At 43.2% G+C, this 17,136-nt stretch overlaps 1 protein-coding gene across 2 annotated transcripts; it reads left to right on the top strand.

Annotated features, from left to right (window-relative positions):
• Window positions 1-5,351: 5,351 nt before the first annotated feature.
• OLFML1 (olfactomedin like 1) lies at window positions 5,352-16,869 on the top strand. 2 transcript variants are annotated; one of them, XM_048852580.2, is made up of 3 exons: window positions 5,352-5,785; window positions 8,583-8,871; window positions 14,615-16,869. In XM_048852580.2, exons 1-3 carry the CDS (start codon window positions 5,660-5,662, stop codon window positions 15,391-15,393), a joined length of 1,194 nt encoding a protein of 397 aa, XP_048708537.1. In that variant the 5' UTR covers window positions 5,352-5,659; the 3' UTR covers window positions 15,394-16,869. The 2 variants fall into 2 exon arrangements, with proteins under 2 accessions (XP_048708537.1, XP_074985542.1); XM_075129441.1 differs by having other exon boundaries at window positions 5,663-5,785; window positions 8,588-8,871.
• Window positions 16,870-17,136: the final 267 nt, after the last annotated feature.

Below are 17,136 nucleotides of genomic sequence, written 5' to 3'. Positions count from 1 at the left end.
AAAACCGAACACTCCTGCCCCTTCTCCAAGGCCCTGCCCCCATTCACTCCATCCTCCCCCCCCCGTTGCTCGCTCTCCCCCACCCTCACTCACTTTCACTGGGCTGGGGCTGGGGGTTGGAATGCAGGGGGGGCTGAGGGCTCCGGCTGGGGGTGTGGGCTGTGGGGATGAGGGATTTGCGGTGCAGGAGGGGGCTGGGGCATGGTGTTGGTGGGGGTGCAGGCTCCGGGAGGGAGTTTGGGTGGGGGAGGGGACTCCAGGCTGGGGCAGGGAGTTTGGGTGTGGGAGGGGCTGAGGGCTCCGGCTGGGGTGGGCCAGGGGATGAGGGATTTGGGGTGCAGGAGGGGCCTGTGGCAGGGGATTGGGGTGTGGGTGGGTGTGGGCTCCAGGAGGGAGTTTGGGTGGGGAAGGGGACTCCAGGCTGGGGCAGGGGGTTGAGGTGCGGGAGGGGATGAGGGGTTCAGGGTCCCGGTGGCGCTTACTGCAGCTCCCGGAAGTGTCTGCCAGGTCCCTGCAGCCCCTAGATGCATGGGCAGCCAGGGAGGCTCCGTGCACTGCTCTCGCGCCCACAGGCACCGTCCCTGCAGCTCCCATTGGTCGCGGTTCCCGGCCAAAGGAGCTGTGGAGCCAGCACTCAGGGCGGGAGCAATGCATGGAGCTTCCCTGGCTGCCCATGAGTCTAGGAGCAGCAAGGACCTGGCAGCCACTTCCAGGAGCCGCGCAGAGCTAGGGCAGGCAGGGACCCTGCCTTAGCCCTGGGCCCCTCATTGTGCCACTGACCGGACTTTTAACGGCCAGGTCGGCGATGCCGACCGGAGCTGCCAGGGTCCCTTTTTGACCAGGCATTCTGGTCAAACACCGGACGCCTGGCAAACCTAAGCTGGGCCACATGGTGAGGGGGCTCCAGGCAGGGGCACATGGGGAGGGAGCTCCAAGCAGAGCCACATGGGGAGGGAGGAGGGGTGCTGAAAATGCTGTGTGCCTGGAGGCACATAAGGTGTAAATCTGGCCCTGGTCCCTTGTGAATATAACTCTGATATCTTGTGTTTGCCTTCAAGTATGGATTTAAAATTACATTCTGATGTTTACATTTTTGCAACAATGCAAATCCCTTTGTCTGAGGGCCAAAGTGCAAACTGCCAAAATCAGGTTTTTCTGAGGCAGGATAGGAATTACAAGGATTTATTTTTTGATCACAATAAAAAGTGGCTCATCAGGTGGTGGCTAGTACTGATGGCACTAATGTAATGAAAGAGTGACCACATGTAGTGCTGTGCATGCCACTGAAATTTGCTCTCAAATAGCAATAGAACCCTTAAATGTCAGACACAGACTGGACCCCATTAGTTGATTGTCACTGGAGATCATTGTCATGCATGTAATCCCACCAAACATGTGAAGCAGTCCCTTATTGTTCCTATGAAGTGCAAGAAAAGTAAATAGGATACACACAGGAATCTGAACAAGATTAGCAAGAAGGTAAAGAATGATATGCTTTACATATTAGTAATACCGAATGCTATTATGGCTCATCAGAGCTGAAGAAGTATTACTGTATTCGATTACTCTGAACACATAAATTCAAAGCTCTCAGGATCTATCTGCACTGCAACCATAAACAAAATTGTGTGTTTGTGTGTATAATTCCAGTTATTTCTCTACTCTTTACCTTGCTTATCATAACTACATTTGATTAATCATCATGAAATGGGAAAAACAAAGAACTAAAGCACTGATACATTACAAAAATAATTCCATGTTTTCCTCAGGCTTAATAGCAGAGTGATTTTAATTTGTACATATTTAGTGCTTTAAAACACATGGAATTAATGTAGGAAGCTGCAAATCAGATGAAACCTCTAGTGTTTTCTGTTCACTAATCCTGAGATAAAAATCACGGCCCTGTGTATATAGCATCAACAAAGGCTTTTGGAGAAAACTATAGATCTGTCATAGGTCAGACTAGATGGCAGGAAAGATGTGACCTTATGCATGTGCACTGTTTGGAAGTAGAGAGAATGGGAGTATCAGTCAACTTGGCCAGGTGTCTGAAGTTGTGCCTAATGAGGGGTTTTGACACTAAAACCAGGGTGCCTGATATACCATTTTCCTATTGGATTTCGCAACATCAAGAATAACAAAATGAAGCAAAAAAGGCTAATGTGATGTAAGAAATAAGCTTGTACATGCCTGCTCATTTCTGTTCTTTGAAACGATGTGTCCACCAGTCATCAGAGGAGGGGCCCTCTGAGCTATGGCAGCACAGCAGTGAGTAACCTCAAAGAGGAACCAGTAGGTCTGATTCACTACTGCGCTACTTCAGTGTAACTCCATATAAATGAATGTAGCTAATCTGGTGTAAAACTGGAGTGACACCATGGAAAATGCGGCCCGATTTCTCCAAAGCCAGGTATTCTCACTCAATTGATTTGTATAGTAGGTTTAAAAACAAAAAAATCTTCAATATTTGGAGCCAAAACTATAAATGCATATACAGGGCTGAAAACACCTACATATCCCTCACAAAATCTGAACAGCTGATACAATAAAGATGACCACAAATGATGAAGAAAAAGATGTGATACGTGCTGTGAGGAAAAAGTATAGACAAGAAAAATGCACTACTCCTTCCCCCGCCTTGAAGACAGAGGTGTAGATGGGTGGGCACATCCTTTCAAAGAACAGGAATAAGCAGGTAGGTCACTGTTCCTTTTTCTCTTCCAGTGCCCCATCTGCCTATCCTTGTAAGGATGCTTGTATCACAGCAGAACCCCTTCCAAGAGTGAGTCACAAAAAATAATAAATGCTCTGTGGGGCATGGACCGTCAGTCCTGTGTCTTTATAGCTCTAGCCCAAAAGGGCACCAGGCTCTGAGTGGAACCTCTAGGCCCCTCCAATATAAATATACAGCAGGAGTATAGAGTAGCCAAAAGGAAGTACAGTATCCCATCATGTAGAAAAATAATAGAAAAAAACCCCAAAGGTCAGTCCTCAGTCACAGCCTGGAGAATCCTCCTGCTGAATGTTACATTTGATGAGTTTGAGTTTATCTCATTTAGCGAAAGTACAAAGTGATGACTAAGTGGCTGCCTTGCAAATCTCTCCCGCCAAAGCTCCTACGCTTTCAGCTGCTGATGATTTTTAGGTAAACCTGGAGCAATAATGCCAGAAGGCACTGGACAACTCAGTTTCTTTTACAGCATTCTTTAACTATGCAGGACCTTATCCAGTTTCTAATGGTGTACTTTGAAACTCTTTTGCTCCTGTGTCTGGGATACAGGGAAACAAAGAGAGGACATCTGAACTCTGTTTTAAGTATGGAGCTAATGCTTTCCTAACATCAAGCTTATGCTATTTTACCTCCTTTGGGCATTCATACATAAAGAAGACAGAACGATGCCTTGAGACTGATGAAAGGTGTCCCAAATAGCACAAAAGAGAGTGTACATCTTGGAATAAACTTTGGAGAAGTCTGCAGCACCATTCTGTCATTGTGGAAAGTACAACTATTTCTTCATTGACAGAGCACCTCATTCAGATAATGGCTGAGGTTATAGCTATTAAAAATGCCACTTCTGAGGAGAGAAAATAAGTATGCATGTGGGTGAGCGGTTCAATCAGCAGCTCCACTATGATATTCAGTATTTCTAAGGGGGCCATTTTTTAATATTTGGAGGATATGTCAACTTGTGAGTAAATGTGAAACAAGACCCAAGAAAGTACAATGTCAAGCTTCTACTGTTATTTAGGTCTAGGGCAGTGCTGATGGTCATAATCTGCACCTCCCTGGAGCTATCACAGAGATCCAAGGATGTTCCAACTTGCGGGAAGTCCATGATGTAGTGGATCTTCACTTCTATAGATGAACTGAATTTCTTCGTGCACCAATGGGTGAAAGTGACCTATTTTGCCACATATAATTCATTTGCTGATAGCTTCCTTAAAGCTATTAGGATAGTTATGACACTCAGAAACCCCACAGGCTTACAGCCCCATGCTCAATGGTCTCTGTCCCCACTGGTGGAGAGGAATGTGCCATACACCACTTTTCCACCCTGCCCCCCAATCCCGCAATAATACTTTATCATCCAATCGTGTTCTGTTTTTACCATACTTTGGGAGGCAAGAAAAAAGAGTATACACCACAGAACTACTCCAGCACTCCCAATCAAAGGAGATGACCTAGTGCTTCCTTCACAGCTGCATTTTTTCTGTATGCCTGGAGGACACATCCAGGGTGTCCTCCTATCAGTTTCAGAGTCCAACAAGACAATGTTGTTTGTTTTCATCTCCCCAAGAAGTAGCTCAGCCTGCTCTGAGATTAAATGAGAGTTGGGGAGGTGGTATTCAGTCAGGCTGGCTGCACATCACTGACTATTCCACATAAATGGAAACTGGCAAACTGGTTTGTTTTCCATTAGCATAAAGGAATATAAAAAAATCACTTTTTGCCAGTGGACTCTGACTTCTTGTCATAAATAATGCAAAGTTGTACCTCACGGCAATCAGGGAAATGAGGTCAAAGGGTAAATTCTGCATGCTGTGACACATTTTCATGCATTGAATCAATGCTCATATGCTTACACCCATGCTAGAGAGAGCACAAAGGGAGAGCTTGTGTGGGTGTGAGAGTAAACTGTAGAGAAGGATGCTGACAAAATGTTAAGATGTACTGAATTCCAGGAAACAACAGTACAGATGTGGTGTTTGGGTTCAAATAGAAGGGGAAATATCTGATGCCTAGGACGTAACTTCCCACTGTCCGTTCGGCCATATCCCTTTGGTCAAAGGGTTCTGGATATTCATATGCACCCCCTTCTACTCAAAGAAAAGACCAAAAAGACCTAGAACAAATACGACTTAAAATTAGTATTTCTTTTGAAAAATGAAAACCAAAAACCTTGCCTCAAGTAGGGGCAAAAGGGAGAAGTGCCAGAAACTCCATTAAATCCACAAGGGACTCTGCTGCTTCTACTGATTTTATATGGGAAGGTGCTCGGATATTATGTTGATAGTATAAAACCCTAAGATAGATAAATGAGAGAAGAGCACCTTAATATTTTTCATTTTTCTAACCTAGTACAGACAGACATATGTACCCAGATAAACACTGAAAGTGTAGAAGTTGTTTTAAATTGCTTTACACTAACAACTGTGATTGTTCAGAACAACAACTACAGATATTATGGACCTCAGCTGGTGCAAATCAGCATAGCTCTATTGACTTCAGTGAAGCCGCTCTGATTTACATGCGCAAAGGATCTGGCACTAAATATTGTTCTGTTGGTGGGGGTGGAGGGTTGTTTTCGTTTTTATTTAATACAATTGGACTAAAGGCTCTATGTGACTCAGTACTGAACATCTGGGATTGATCACAAGATCACAAGCTGGAAAGCATTCATCTTGGCTTCTAGAAATAAACACATCTAACTCAATGCTTTCCACAACTTTATTGTTTTAATGATAGATTGAAGGAGCTTAAACAGCCATTTTAAATCTTTTAATACTCACAGCTTTAGTATTTTTAGCCATTTTTTTCACATCATAGTATCACGCAGCAATTATATTGATTTTAATTCTGCGGTGGGGGGGCAGTTTTAGTGTGATTTTTATTCCCATTATTAATTCCTTATTTTTCCCCACAAGATTTCATAGGACTATGATAATCCTGCAACTCAGATTTTTATTAGTTTCATTTTTCACAAGTATCGTGGGAGAGGCCCAATATGTAATGCAAGATGCAGTACTAATGCATTACATCGACCGGCGTTTTCTATCTTTTGAGGTATGTGTTATCTGTATAATTGTGTCACAGGAATATTGTCTTGTTGCAAATATATTTGAAAGGTGGTGCATGTTCTTACATATATGCATATATGTTAATCATCATCAGTAAAATAATGAATAAACAAAAACAAATAAAATTAACAAACTTAATTAGTATGTTATGATAACTAAAACCTGTAACTTTAATTATTTCATGTTATCATAGCATTATTTATCATATCATATCATTTTTATTTTATTATAAAGAGCCGAGTTCTGCTGTCAGTTGCATCTGTGTAATCCCTTCAATAAAATTTAGCTAAAAATGTGTAAATGTTTAAATTGCTGTCACAGTATGTCTCCAGAATATCTGCATTTCCTGTTGGCATCAACAGGATTGGTGACAAAAATTAATAATGAATTAGTAAGCAGAGAAGATAGTCGAAAAATGCTTTGTAAGCTTCCAATCTACAGTTGAACTTTAAGTGTATTTGCGTCTTGACAAGAGACTGAAAAAATCCCCATGTGGTTGGGAGACTGGAAAAAGTTTTGGTTCTGCTAAATTTCATAAGATTACAGTCCCTCAGACAGGGCTCCCACCTACTCCAGTATCTGTCCTCTTTCTTCAATTAAAATCACCGAGTACTGCAAATTAAATTCAGATGAGATTGTTAAAAATAATTCCAGAGGTTTTTCATTCCTAGATCCTAAATACCAGTGTACCATCACGCATACTTTATTTAAACACTGTGATAAATATACAATAGGACAGAATTTGTATGGGATGAATTACTAAAAATTGCTATTGTGCCTTTGGCTGGTAATAATTTGTGTTAATAAAAGAATTGTAAAGAAGCTCTAACAGTAGTCACTCCTGCACTCCTTCCTCATGCAGAGCTCCTACTGGCTTCAGTAGGAGTTTTGCCTTAGAAAGCAGTGAAGAACTGGGCCAATGTTCTGTCCCCATTAGGTGGGCTGGGATTAATACTTCACTAACCTACACAAGAATGACAATCATATAAGTTTCAACTGGCTGTTTCCTCCTTTTTGCTTCATAGGAGAGAGACGTTTCTCCCATCCTCTCTGGTTCAGACCCCTAAACCAACTAACATCCTAAGGTTCTCGCAGAGGTTGGGACACCCATAGAAGCTGATATATGTGTAATTGTACAAGCAATGTGGACAGGGGGTGAATATCTCCTACCCCCTCACATTTCAACTGGAGGGGGAAAATAATGTCTTTCTTCCTTACACACACAAAGACTAAGGGAGAGGTGAAGGAGGAGTGGACAGTAGCAAGGGCAGAAAAGGGGAGGGGTAGATATTGGAGGGAGAAGCAGACTTTAGACATTTGGGAGCATGGATAGAGGCACTTTGTGTAGTGAGGAGGAGAGACAGGTAGATGGGCCTCTTGGTGGGGATTATGGTCATATGCAAAATTCCAAGTTAGCACTTGGATAACTGGCATAAAATGAGCTGGGGAGCTATAAAAACCTCACCAAAGATTTCAGAGAATGAAACACATAACACATACTGCATGGTTCCCTTTGTAAGTATATTTATTCCTCAGTCATAGAAAAGCTCACCTAACACCCACAATGAAAAGCTTGAAACCTGTGTGTAAAACACCACAACTGAGTACCCAGTTTTAACTAGTTAGGACTATCATTCTTGTGTATCTGCCCTTAGATACTGATACACTTTCAATAACTCATCTGAAAGGCAGTGTGGCCTAATGGGTGGAGCACTGGACTAGAACCAAGGATGCCTGGGTTCTATTCTCAGCTCTGCCACTGTCCTGCTGCATGCCATTGGGCAATTCACATCTCTCTGTGCCTCAGTTTCCCCCTTTGTAAAGAGATTTGTGGATGAAAAGTCCTATAAAAATCACTAGCTTTTTCAGCATCTAGCCTATTATGAAGTTTTGACAAACTAAACGGGACTAAAATTTAAAAAGTGGCTGATAATATTGGGTACCTTGGATTTTGGGTGGCCAATTTGAAACACCTTAAAGAGTGCTGCTTTTTAGAGGTGGAAGCTCAGCATTTTGTGAAAATGAGGCCCCTTTTATGATGACTCCAGCTGGGCACCGTAAATCACTAGGCACTTTTGAAAATGTGTCCAATGGCAGGGCCATTCGAAATGGTCAGGCAGGTAGGGCCTGACCTAAGATGAACTGATACTGAGGAAGCTGCATAGATGTGCTCGTCTTTCCAATCTGAATTCATTGCTCTATCTTCCATGATTTTACTCCCACAATTTTGACCATTTTGACACAAACTTTCTTAGCAAACATTGATTTTGTAGGTCAAAATTTCAATTTTCCATTTTAAATGCTAGGAAAGAGGAAGTAGCATTAACTCTGGATTAGATATCTGCTGGGCCAGCAAAGGAACAGTGTGTGAAATGTGGTTGCTTCCTGGCTCCAACAGCCCCTGTTTTCACATTTTTATGAGACAGACTCAGCAGAGACCCTAAAGAGAGGATTCTGAGGGGCCTCAGGGAGGGGAGTCACCAGTGATCCCTCTGTTCTGCTCTCCAGTGGGTTCTACCAGGGCTCCACTTGGCCAACAGAAAAAGAGCAAAGAAACTGGCCCTTCATAGCAAGGGAGACTACAGATATGTAACCACAAGTATGAATTTCAGTGACTTTCTCATGCAGATTAATAAGTGACCAGGGATAATTAGTTTGAAATGAGGAAGGGAAGGGGGGGCCACTGGTATTTATAAACTAACCATGTATTAAGATTCTATCTATAGAAAATACACACGCACACAAGCAAATATATATTTATATATTCTGTATTCTAATTCAAGAGCAGGCTGGAAAAATGCAACCAAGATATCCTGGATTATGTACAAGAATTCCGAGACTTTTCAAGGAGGATGATATCGCGCCTGGAGGGGCTGAAAGTTTATAAGGCTGAGATTAAAAATGAAGTGGAGCATCTGCTAACAAGAGTTGAAAGAGCACAAAGGGACATTGACTATTTTGAATCAACGAGAGAATCTACTACCTGTGTAGAAGTAGATGAAGACCTGGTGGAAAAGCAGCTAAATGAAGACGCAGAAGAAAAAAGGAAAGTCAAGCTCATGCTTAATGCAAGTAAGAACTATTTACTTTTCAAAACTTAGATCTAAGAGGGCCAATCCTCTAGTCAATACATTTATGCTGATATGTGGATAAAGTATATTTACAAGTGTATGTTTTTTAAGTGTGATAATTTTGAGCTTTCAACAAAGAAAACAAATACACCAAAAGGAAAAGGGAAATGTTATAATTAATATATTTGTTATATACATACTGAATTGCATGTTAAATTGGTTCTTTGGAAATAGCTCTTTAATTGGAGCATTAAAAGCATTAAAAAAAAAAACTACTAAAGGTATGCTCGGGCAACTGTCACAGTTCCCAAGACAACTGCACCTCTGACCCCTTTTTGGTCTCATTAAGGGTATTCCACTTACGTCTCAAGCCTCTAATCATCACCATGACGTGATTCTCAGCCTTCAGCCTGGGTATTTAGGCTGCACACTCCTGCAATTCACTGCGATCAGCTTAGTAAGTCTGAATTAAGTTCAGCACCTCATGCTTCAGGGCTTCAGACAGAATCTGTAGGAGGCCAGAAGCAGGGCCAGCCTTAGAGGTGGGTGACTGCTCAGGGCCTCATTGTCAGTGGTTGCCATCAGACTACCGCAAGATGGCGGGCCTGGGCTGCCAGAGAGGGGGTGAGTGTGGGCGAGCCCATGGCTGGAGCCCCACCTGGCCAGCTGGGCAGGAGGTGGCTGATGCAACCTGGAGCTGCCAGTCTGGTGGGGAGGCGCAGGCAGCCGGGCTCACTCCTGCAGAGCATGGGGGCCAGGCCAGCGGCGAGCAGGAGGCACAGGGAGGGAGGAGACGGCACTGGGGGAGGAGGGAGGTTGTGCACCACATCCTTGCTCCTTCCCCTCTCCCCCCCAGAGCCTCCTCAACGCCACGACACAGCTGATCGTGGCGGGCAGGAGGCGCTAGGGGAGGGAGGGAGGTTGCACGCCACGTCCTCACTCCTCCGCCCTTCCCAATCATATACCTTCCCAATAATTTCCCCCAGAGCCTCCTGAAGGCCGCAAAACAGCTGATCGCAATGGGCAGGACGCAGGGGAAGGGAGGAAGAGGCACTGATTGGGGGGGCTGCTGGCGGGTGGGAGGCGCTGTGGGAGGGAGGCAGGCTGATAGGGCTGCTGGTAGGTGCTGAGCACCCATGATTTTTTCCCCAGAGTCGGCTCCTAGCAGGAGCCCCGTATTGTCTTCTGAAGAGTTACATGCGGCTCCGGAGCCACCTGCTGGCCACCCCGATATATTGTATAAACACCTTTTCTGCCTAGCATTAAGATTAGTTTGCTAACCCAGTTGTTTACCTGATCAGGTTGCTGGGTCAGCTTTTCACCTAACTGTTCTCTTTCCTTCCCAGACAAGCAGGCATCTTTTCACATTTCCCCACACCTAAAATATACATTCGACATATTACATACTTCATGGATTGATCCCTATCCCTGTGTCCAGTGGTCATTTTATAGAGCTCTGGGTTCTTTGTTTGTCAGGCTTATGGATCCGGTTAAACCAGTCTATGCAATTCCCTCAGGGAAGTTTCTCCAAACCTGTTACCTGTCCAGGACGTTGCATTAATTACTCTCCAATAATTTTAGTTCCTTGAAACTCTTGAGCTCCCATATGGACCCAGAATACCATCCCTAGTCCATAAAATACATATAACATTTATAAACTAGACACAATAGTCTTTAGATATTCCACATGTCCACAGTATCTGTCACAGCGACATTCCAGGAAAAACAGTGTCTCACAGTTGGTTGACGCTGTGCCAACTAATTAAGTGGCTTACATTTTTTTGCGTCATAGCCTCAACCCTAAGGATAATTCAATAGACACTGAAATTACTTAATCTACTAGTAAATTTTCCATATATTTTAATATTCTCTGTAATTCTCTATCAAGATCATACAGTAAGTGACTTAGCTGCAAGCAAAATTCAGTTTTGAATTTCAGAGTAGCAGCCGTGTTAGTCTGTATTCGCAAAAAGAAAAGAAGTACTTGTGGCACCTTAGAGACTAACAAATTTATTTGAGCATAAGCTTTCGTGAGCTACAGCTCACTTCATCGGATGCATTCAGTGGAAAATTCAGTGGGGAGATTTATATACACAGAGAACATGAAACAATGGGTGTTATACACACTGTAAGGAGAGTGATCACTTAAGATGAGCTAATATCAGCAGGAGAGTGAGGGGGGGGAGCAGCAAGAAAACCTTTTGTAGTGATAATCAAGGTAGGCCATTTCCAGCAGTTGACGAGAATGTCTGAGGAACAGTGTGTGTGTGTGTGGGGGGGGGAATAAACATGGGGAAATAGTTTTGAATTTGCAAATTCAGCATGTAAATAGATTCATAGATATTAAGGTCAGGAGGGACCATTATGATCATCTAGTCTGACCTCCTGCACAATGCAGGCCACAGAATCTCACCCACCATGTTCTAATATGTAATCTAATCTGAAGTACATATACATTTTATGTTTTATTAAAAGCCCTTATCCTCTTAAACTGCATCTTTAAATAGTATCTCGCCACTATGAAATTCACTAATTGATGCAAATTATATACAGTATGGACATTTTAGCTGGTCTATTTTATTTCCAGTCAGAAGCAGTGTGAAATCAGAAACACATAACAGAAAATTTAAAATTTGGAATCAGAACCTTTTAAAAAAGCTTCGGGGCAGATCCTAACGTGGCGTATATTTGACTTCAGTGGAGCGAAATCAAATTACATCAGCTAAGGATCTGCTCTCTTCATCTTTGTCAACATGCTGTCAAAGGGTTAAAGCAGGTGGTAATGATGATACTATCACCCTTCTCACCCTGTTTACAAAGCCTACTCCTACCCCAGTCTACAGCACTCTGAATTTCAAGGTCTGTTCCTTTCTAGATCTAAGCTTGTTTGATGATTCAGGCACTTCCTTTGACATGCAGTAAAAAAATAAACTGGATGTTTTTTAAAACGTCTCACGGTAAAGACACTGAAAATTGTTTCTTTCTAAAAGTAACTAGGGTAAAATTACCTGCCCTTGAGTCTTTCCAGATGTTGAAAAGTTGTTATTGATAGTTACACATTAGTATATACTAGCCATCATCGTTAACCACATCATATTAACAGGTCCATTATCCATTTCCAGATTTTACAGCATTGTTTGCGAGTGTTTAAGGTCTTGCTGCCTAGGTTTCCAGCTGTCTGTGGAATACATTTACTGCTGCTTGAGGTAATTCTTAGCTGACACCACTATTTAAAAGCAGAGCCATGAGTTCATTGCTATGTTTAATTGTAGTCATTGAGGACCAAATCCTGGTTCCACTGAAATCAATGGGGAAACTAGTAAGCATGTGGCTTTTAGAGCACTTAGATAAAGTCATCTGTTAAACAGTAAGTGACTCTTAGCCTTAACAACAGCAGAGCTGCCACTTCACCATAAGGGGCATGGTATCAGTCCAAGGTGAGTGTGTTTGGTTTGAATACGTTCAGACACTCACTGATTGTGCAGGAAGAGTGGTTGATCTTCCAACTCTGCCTTGGCTGGGAATGGGATATGGCATTCCTGTAGATTAGGCATCAAACTGCCTTCTGGGACTGATGGTTTTAAGATTTGGAAGTATCCTGGGGCAGTAGAGGCGTCTCCAGTCCTTCATTTTGGCTGCAGTAACCAAAGGGTATATGTAGGGGGTATCAGTATCCAGAAGTGCAAAAAAGGGTTGCTTTCTGGAAGCAATGTGAGTATTTCTATTGACTTCAATGGATTTGGACCAAGTAAAAAGAGAGGAGGCTGATGATGCAGCGGAGTTTGCTTTTGTCTTCTCCATTTCATCTACTGCCAGAACTTGCTGCCTTAGGGGCTTGTTTGTCCTGTTTGGTTAAGAAGGCTGCACTTTATTAAAAGACATTCTTTAACCGTCAAATAGTGTCTCTTCTAATTTGTTAAAGCGGCAAAGAGTCCTGTGGCACCTTATAGACTAACAGATGTATTGGAGCATAAACTTTTGTGGGTGAATACCCACTTCGTCGGATGCATGTAGTGGAAATTTCCAGAGGCAGGTATTGTTATTGCCTTTGGCAAGCAAGCTGTTTACTCCTCTCATATACATTGTAATAACATGTTTGCTGGAAGGAATAGGCAGTTGATAAAGATTGAGAGTTCCCTGGGCATGATTCTCCATTGCCTTGCACCTGGTAGAGCTGTTAATATCTGTGCAAATTGGGTGTACAATGCTACCAACTCCGAATTACCTGCTTATTCTGATAATAACATTTAGCACTCACTTCGCACTGGTGTATATGACTACGCCACTACTCCCATGACATGCCTCTAACCTGAGTTATGGTGACATGGAGCTGTTGTTTTGATGGTCCTACACCACCTATGGCATGCCCCAAAGCCAGAGAGATCCTGACTTTGGGATCTGGCTGATCTCTGGCTCTTTTATGTTGCAGGAGTGGTGAAAATGGGCCAGAACAAAACCGAGAATTGAGATCTTTATATTCTGGGTTCATATTAGGATGCTGTGTTTCTTGCTAAGGGTGTTATGTTATTGGGGGGTGGGGGGGGAACAGAGGGTAGGAGTGAGCCCCTGAGATAGTATGTTAAAATTCAATAGGTCAGACTTTAACCGGTAGGTCTTTTATAAATAAAGGACTTGATTCTTCTCTCGTGCTGGTGTAAACCAGGAGTAACCTCACTACAGTGAATGCAGACACACCTGTGTAAAACTGGTGTGAATGAGAGAAGAATCGAAGGTGCTGCTCTGTGTCTCCTCTCAGTTACAATAATGCAATGCGGTTTGGGTGGCATTGGTGTAACAGAGCAGAATTTGGCTCCATGTATGTAGTTGAAGATCTGCCATGGAAACTCATTGCCTAAGATGTTGATTCTACGCAGAGGTGAAAGCAAGCCGGTACAGTATGGTGTGGCGTACCGATAAGAGCCAGTACACAGCCGACCGTACTGGCAGGGCCGCTGATGAGGGAGGCCAAAAGGGGCAGCTTCCCAAAGCCCGGGAATTTAAAAGGGCCCAGGGTTCCCGGCAGCGGCTGGAGCCCTGGCCCTTTAAATCGCCGCCAGAGCCCTGGGGCTCCTGTCCACCGCTACCACTATGATGGGGCTCCAGCGGTGATTTAAAGGGACCGGGGTTCCCGGCCGCTGCTACTGCAGCAGCGGCGGGAGCCTGAGCCCTTTAAATCGCCGCTGGAGCCCTGGGGCTCCCAGGCGCTGCCGCTACCATGGGGCTCTGCTAGTGATTTAAAGGGCCTGGGGCGCTGGGTGCTGTCGCGGTAGCAGTGGCGGCGGCTGGGAGCCCTGGGGCTCTGGCGGCGATTTAAAGGGCCCGGGGCTCCAGCCCCTTCAATCACTGCCAGAGCCCTGAGCTAGAGCTAGCGGTGGCCGGAAGCCCCGGACCCTTTAAATCGCCGCCCAGCACTGAAGGGCTGGCTCGGGGAGTCTGGCCTCAGCCCTGCTTCTTCTGCCCGAGGCCCCGCACCTTCCAGTTGAGCCACCCCCCCCGACCTTGCTCAGGACCCTAGCCGCCCTGCATACTGGTAAGTCCCTTAAGTTACTTTCACACCTGGTTTTACAATATGAAATGAGTTTGGTGACTACTTAACACAGCAATTTTGTTGCCACATTTACAGACATTTTGGACATACTCTAAGCAATGGATGAAGGGACTAAGAATTCAAAAGAGAGGGAACAATAAGAGGATTCAGTCATTCTAATTTTATAATCCTTTATATTTGGACTGTTTCCTTACAGGCTGTGACAACATGCTTGCGGGTATCAAGTCCCTAAAGATAGTTAAGAAGACTGGAGATATGCATGGCTTTTGGATGACAGATCCAGGCAAAGACCATCTGAAGATTTATTTCTTAAGTGGATCCAAGAATAATGTTATTTTGGAATTTGCAAATATTCGGGCATTCTCAGAAATGAATCGTAAGCTAACACCACGGAGAGTTAACTTGCCATCTTCCTGGCAGGGAACTGGCCATGTTATATATAATGGTTTCCTGTTTTATCACAGATATGGCTCCTTAAATGAGATAGTTAAATATAACATCCAGAGAAGAAAGGTAACGGATAGAATGCTCCTGCCAGGTGCTGGACAGATTCCTGCCTATGAACTGTTTCCTGATACTAAAATAGATCTTGCTATTGATGAACAAGGGCTGTGGGCAATCCATGCAGAGCCAGACACGAGTGGAAACCTCGTCATCACTAAAATCAACCATATGACTATGACTGTGGAGCATACTTGGGACACATCATGCAACAGCAAGAATGCTGAAGCAGCTTTTCTAATGTGCGCCACCCTCTATGTTGTGTACAACTCTCCTAGCGGAGGCACATCTCGGATAGAATGTGTGTACGATGTCTTAGGCACCATAAATGCTTATGAAATCCCCATGTTACCTTTCCCCAAACGTCAGCGCAGCCATTCCATGATACATTATAACCCCAAAGAAAAGCAGCTATTTGCCTGGGCTAATGGATCCCAGATCCTTTACAAACTTCAAACAAAGCAAAAAGTTTAAGATCTTTCGGAACTTTTCAAAGATGAATATTAAAACAAGCTTAAAGTCAATGACCCAAGTTCTCTTCTCAGTTACCATCACGGAATTCCCCTTGCTTTTCCATTTGCTCATAGATGCTTTATATTATATATTGGGAGCTGAAACACCTCCTCTCCATTACACTGATTGCCCCCAATTGGATGAATTTGGAAGGAAACTTCCACAAGTTCAAACTCACAGAGATAAATTTTCTTCTGCTGTAAATTGATATGGTTCTATTAAAAAGTTAGTGAAATTGTGCCAGTTTACATCATCAGGGAATTAGACCAACAGAGTTTTCACTCCCATACATGGTGTAATCCCATTCAATGCAACACCAGGCTCTGTACAAAACACATATTTGAGCAAAATCCTTATATTCACCTCAGTCAGTTTAGTATAAGTAATGAGTAAGGCCTGAAGGATTTGCCCCGTACTAAATACTCCCAAGGTCATCCTGTTAATTTTTTTTCAAGTGAATGTAGGGCCTTGATTCAGCATAGCTCCTAAGCACATTTTAACTTTAAGCACCTGCTTAGGCCCATCAATGCACTTATGCACCTCTTAAGTCTCACTGACTTCAACTGAACTTTAAGCACATGCTCAAAGTTAAGCATGGGATTAAGTGCACTGCCGAACTGAGGCCTTTGTATTTGTGACAGGTACAGGTAGACAGCACTGAACAAAAATATCCAGGGTTGTAAAAGTAAATATTGAAAAACAACAAAGAGTTCTGAGAGAGATACAAATCCTATGCTTCAGGAAATAAAACAACCTCTACTACTGGGGCTTAGACGGAAATTTTTATCTGGAGGCACCATTTGCCCAATTCAAGGCTTCTTACACCTTCCTTAGAAGCATCTGGTACTGACTGCTATCAGAGAGGAGTTGCTGAATGAGATGGATCATTGATCTGATCCAATGAGGCAGTTCCTAGATTCATTTCAAATGTATGTGTATGTATTTTCACATCCAGATTTAATTGGTAATGACCAAATATTGTTACCCATTATGAGTACAGACCCCAAAACTACTATTATTGCCCCACATTGACAGTCAAAGCAGAGAGGTCAGGGACGGAATAGTTTTTTCCCGGAATAGGTTTCAGAGACTGAACTTCCCTTTCACCCAATGGAAAGCTGGGGCAGTTGTCTCAAGTTTAGGGATGAAGTACATTAATCACTGAGACTGATGTGGGGAAACATGCCCTGCCACTGTCCATGCTGCATCTGTTCTGTGAGTAAACAAGATTTATCCATATAAATGTTCAATTCTTTTTTAATCCTGCTAAGCTCCTGGCCTCAATGACTTCCTGTAGCAATGAGTTCCAGAGTCTAAATATGCTTTATGTGAAGAAATATTTCCTTTTATCAGTTCTGAGTTTGCTGTCTTTCAGTTTTATTGAATGTGCCATTACTCTTATGTTATCAGACAGATTGAATAAAAGTTCCCGATCTACCTTCTGTAGACCATTCATTATTTTGTATACTGTTATTATGTCCCCTCTGATTTGTCACCTTCCTAAAGTAAATAATCCCAATATTTCTTACTCGCTTTTTGAGAGTTTTCCCATACCTCTGACCATTCTTGTCCACTATATCTGCACACACTCTAATTCTGCAATGTATTTTAAGAAACGGGTCACCAGAATCAACACAGTATTCCAGGTGAGGGTATAACATTAATGTGGACTAGCTTTATAACCTACCGATAAATTCCAATGGT

The sequence above is a fragment of the Caretta caretta genome, chromosome 6 (assembly GCF_965140235.1).
Source record: "Caretta caretta isolate rCarCar2 chromosome 6, rCarCar1.hap1, whole genome shotgun sequence".
Classification (NCBI taxonomy): Eukaryota; Metazoa; Chordata; order Testudines; family Cheloniidae; genus Caretta; species Caretta caretta.
The sequence above is the reverse complement of the archived record's forward strand: the minus strand, read 5'-3'. Positions and strand labels throughout refer to the sequence as shown.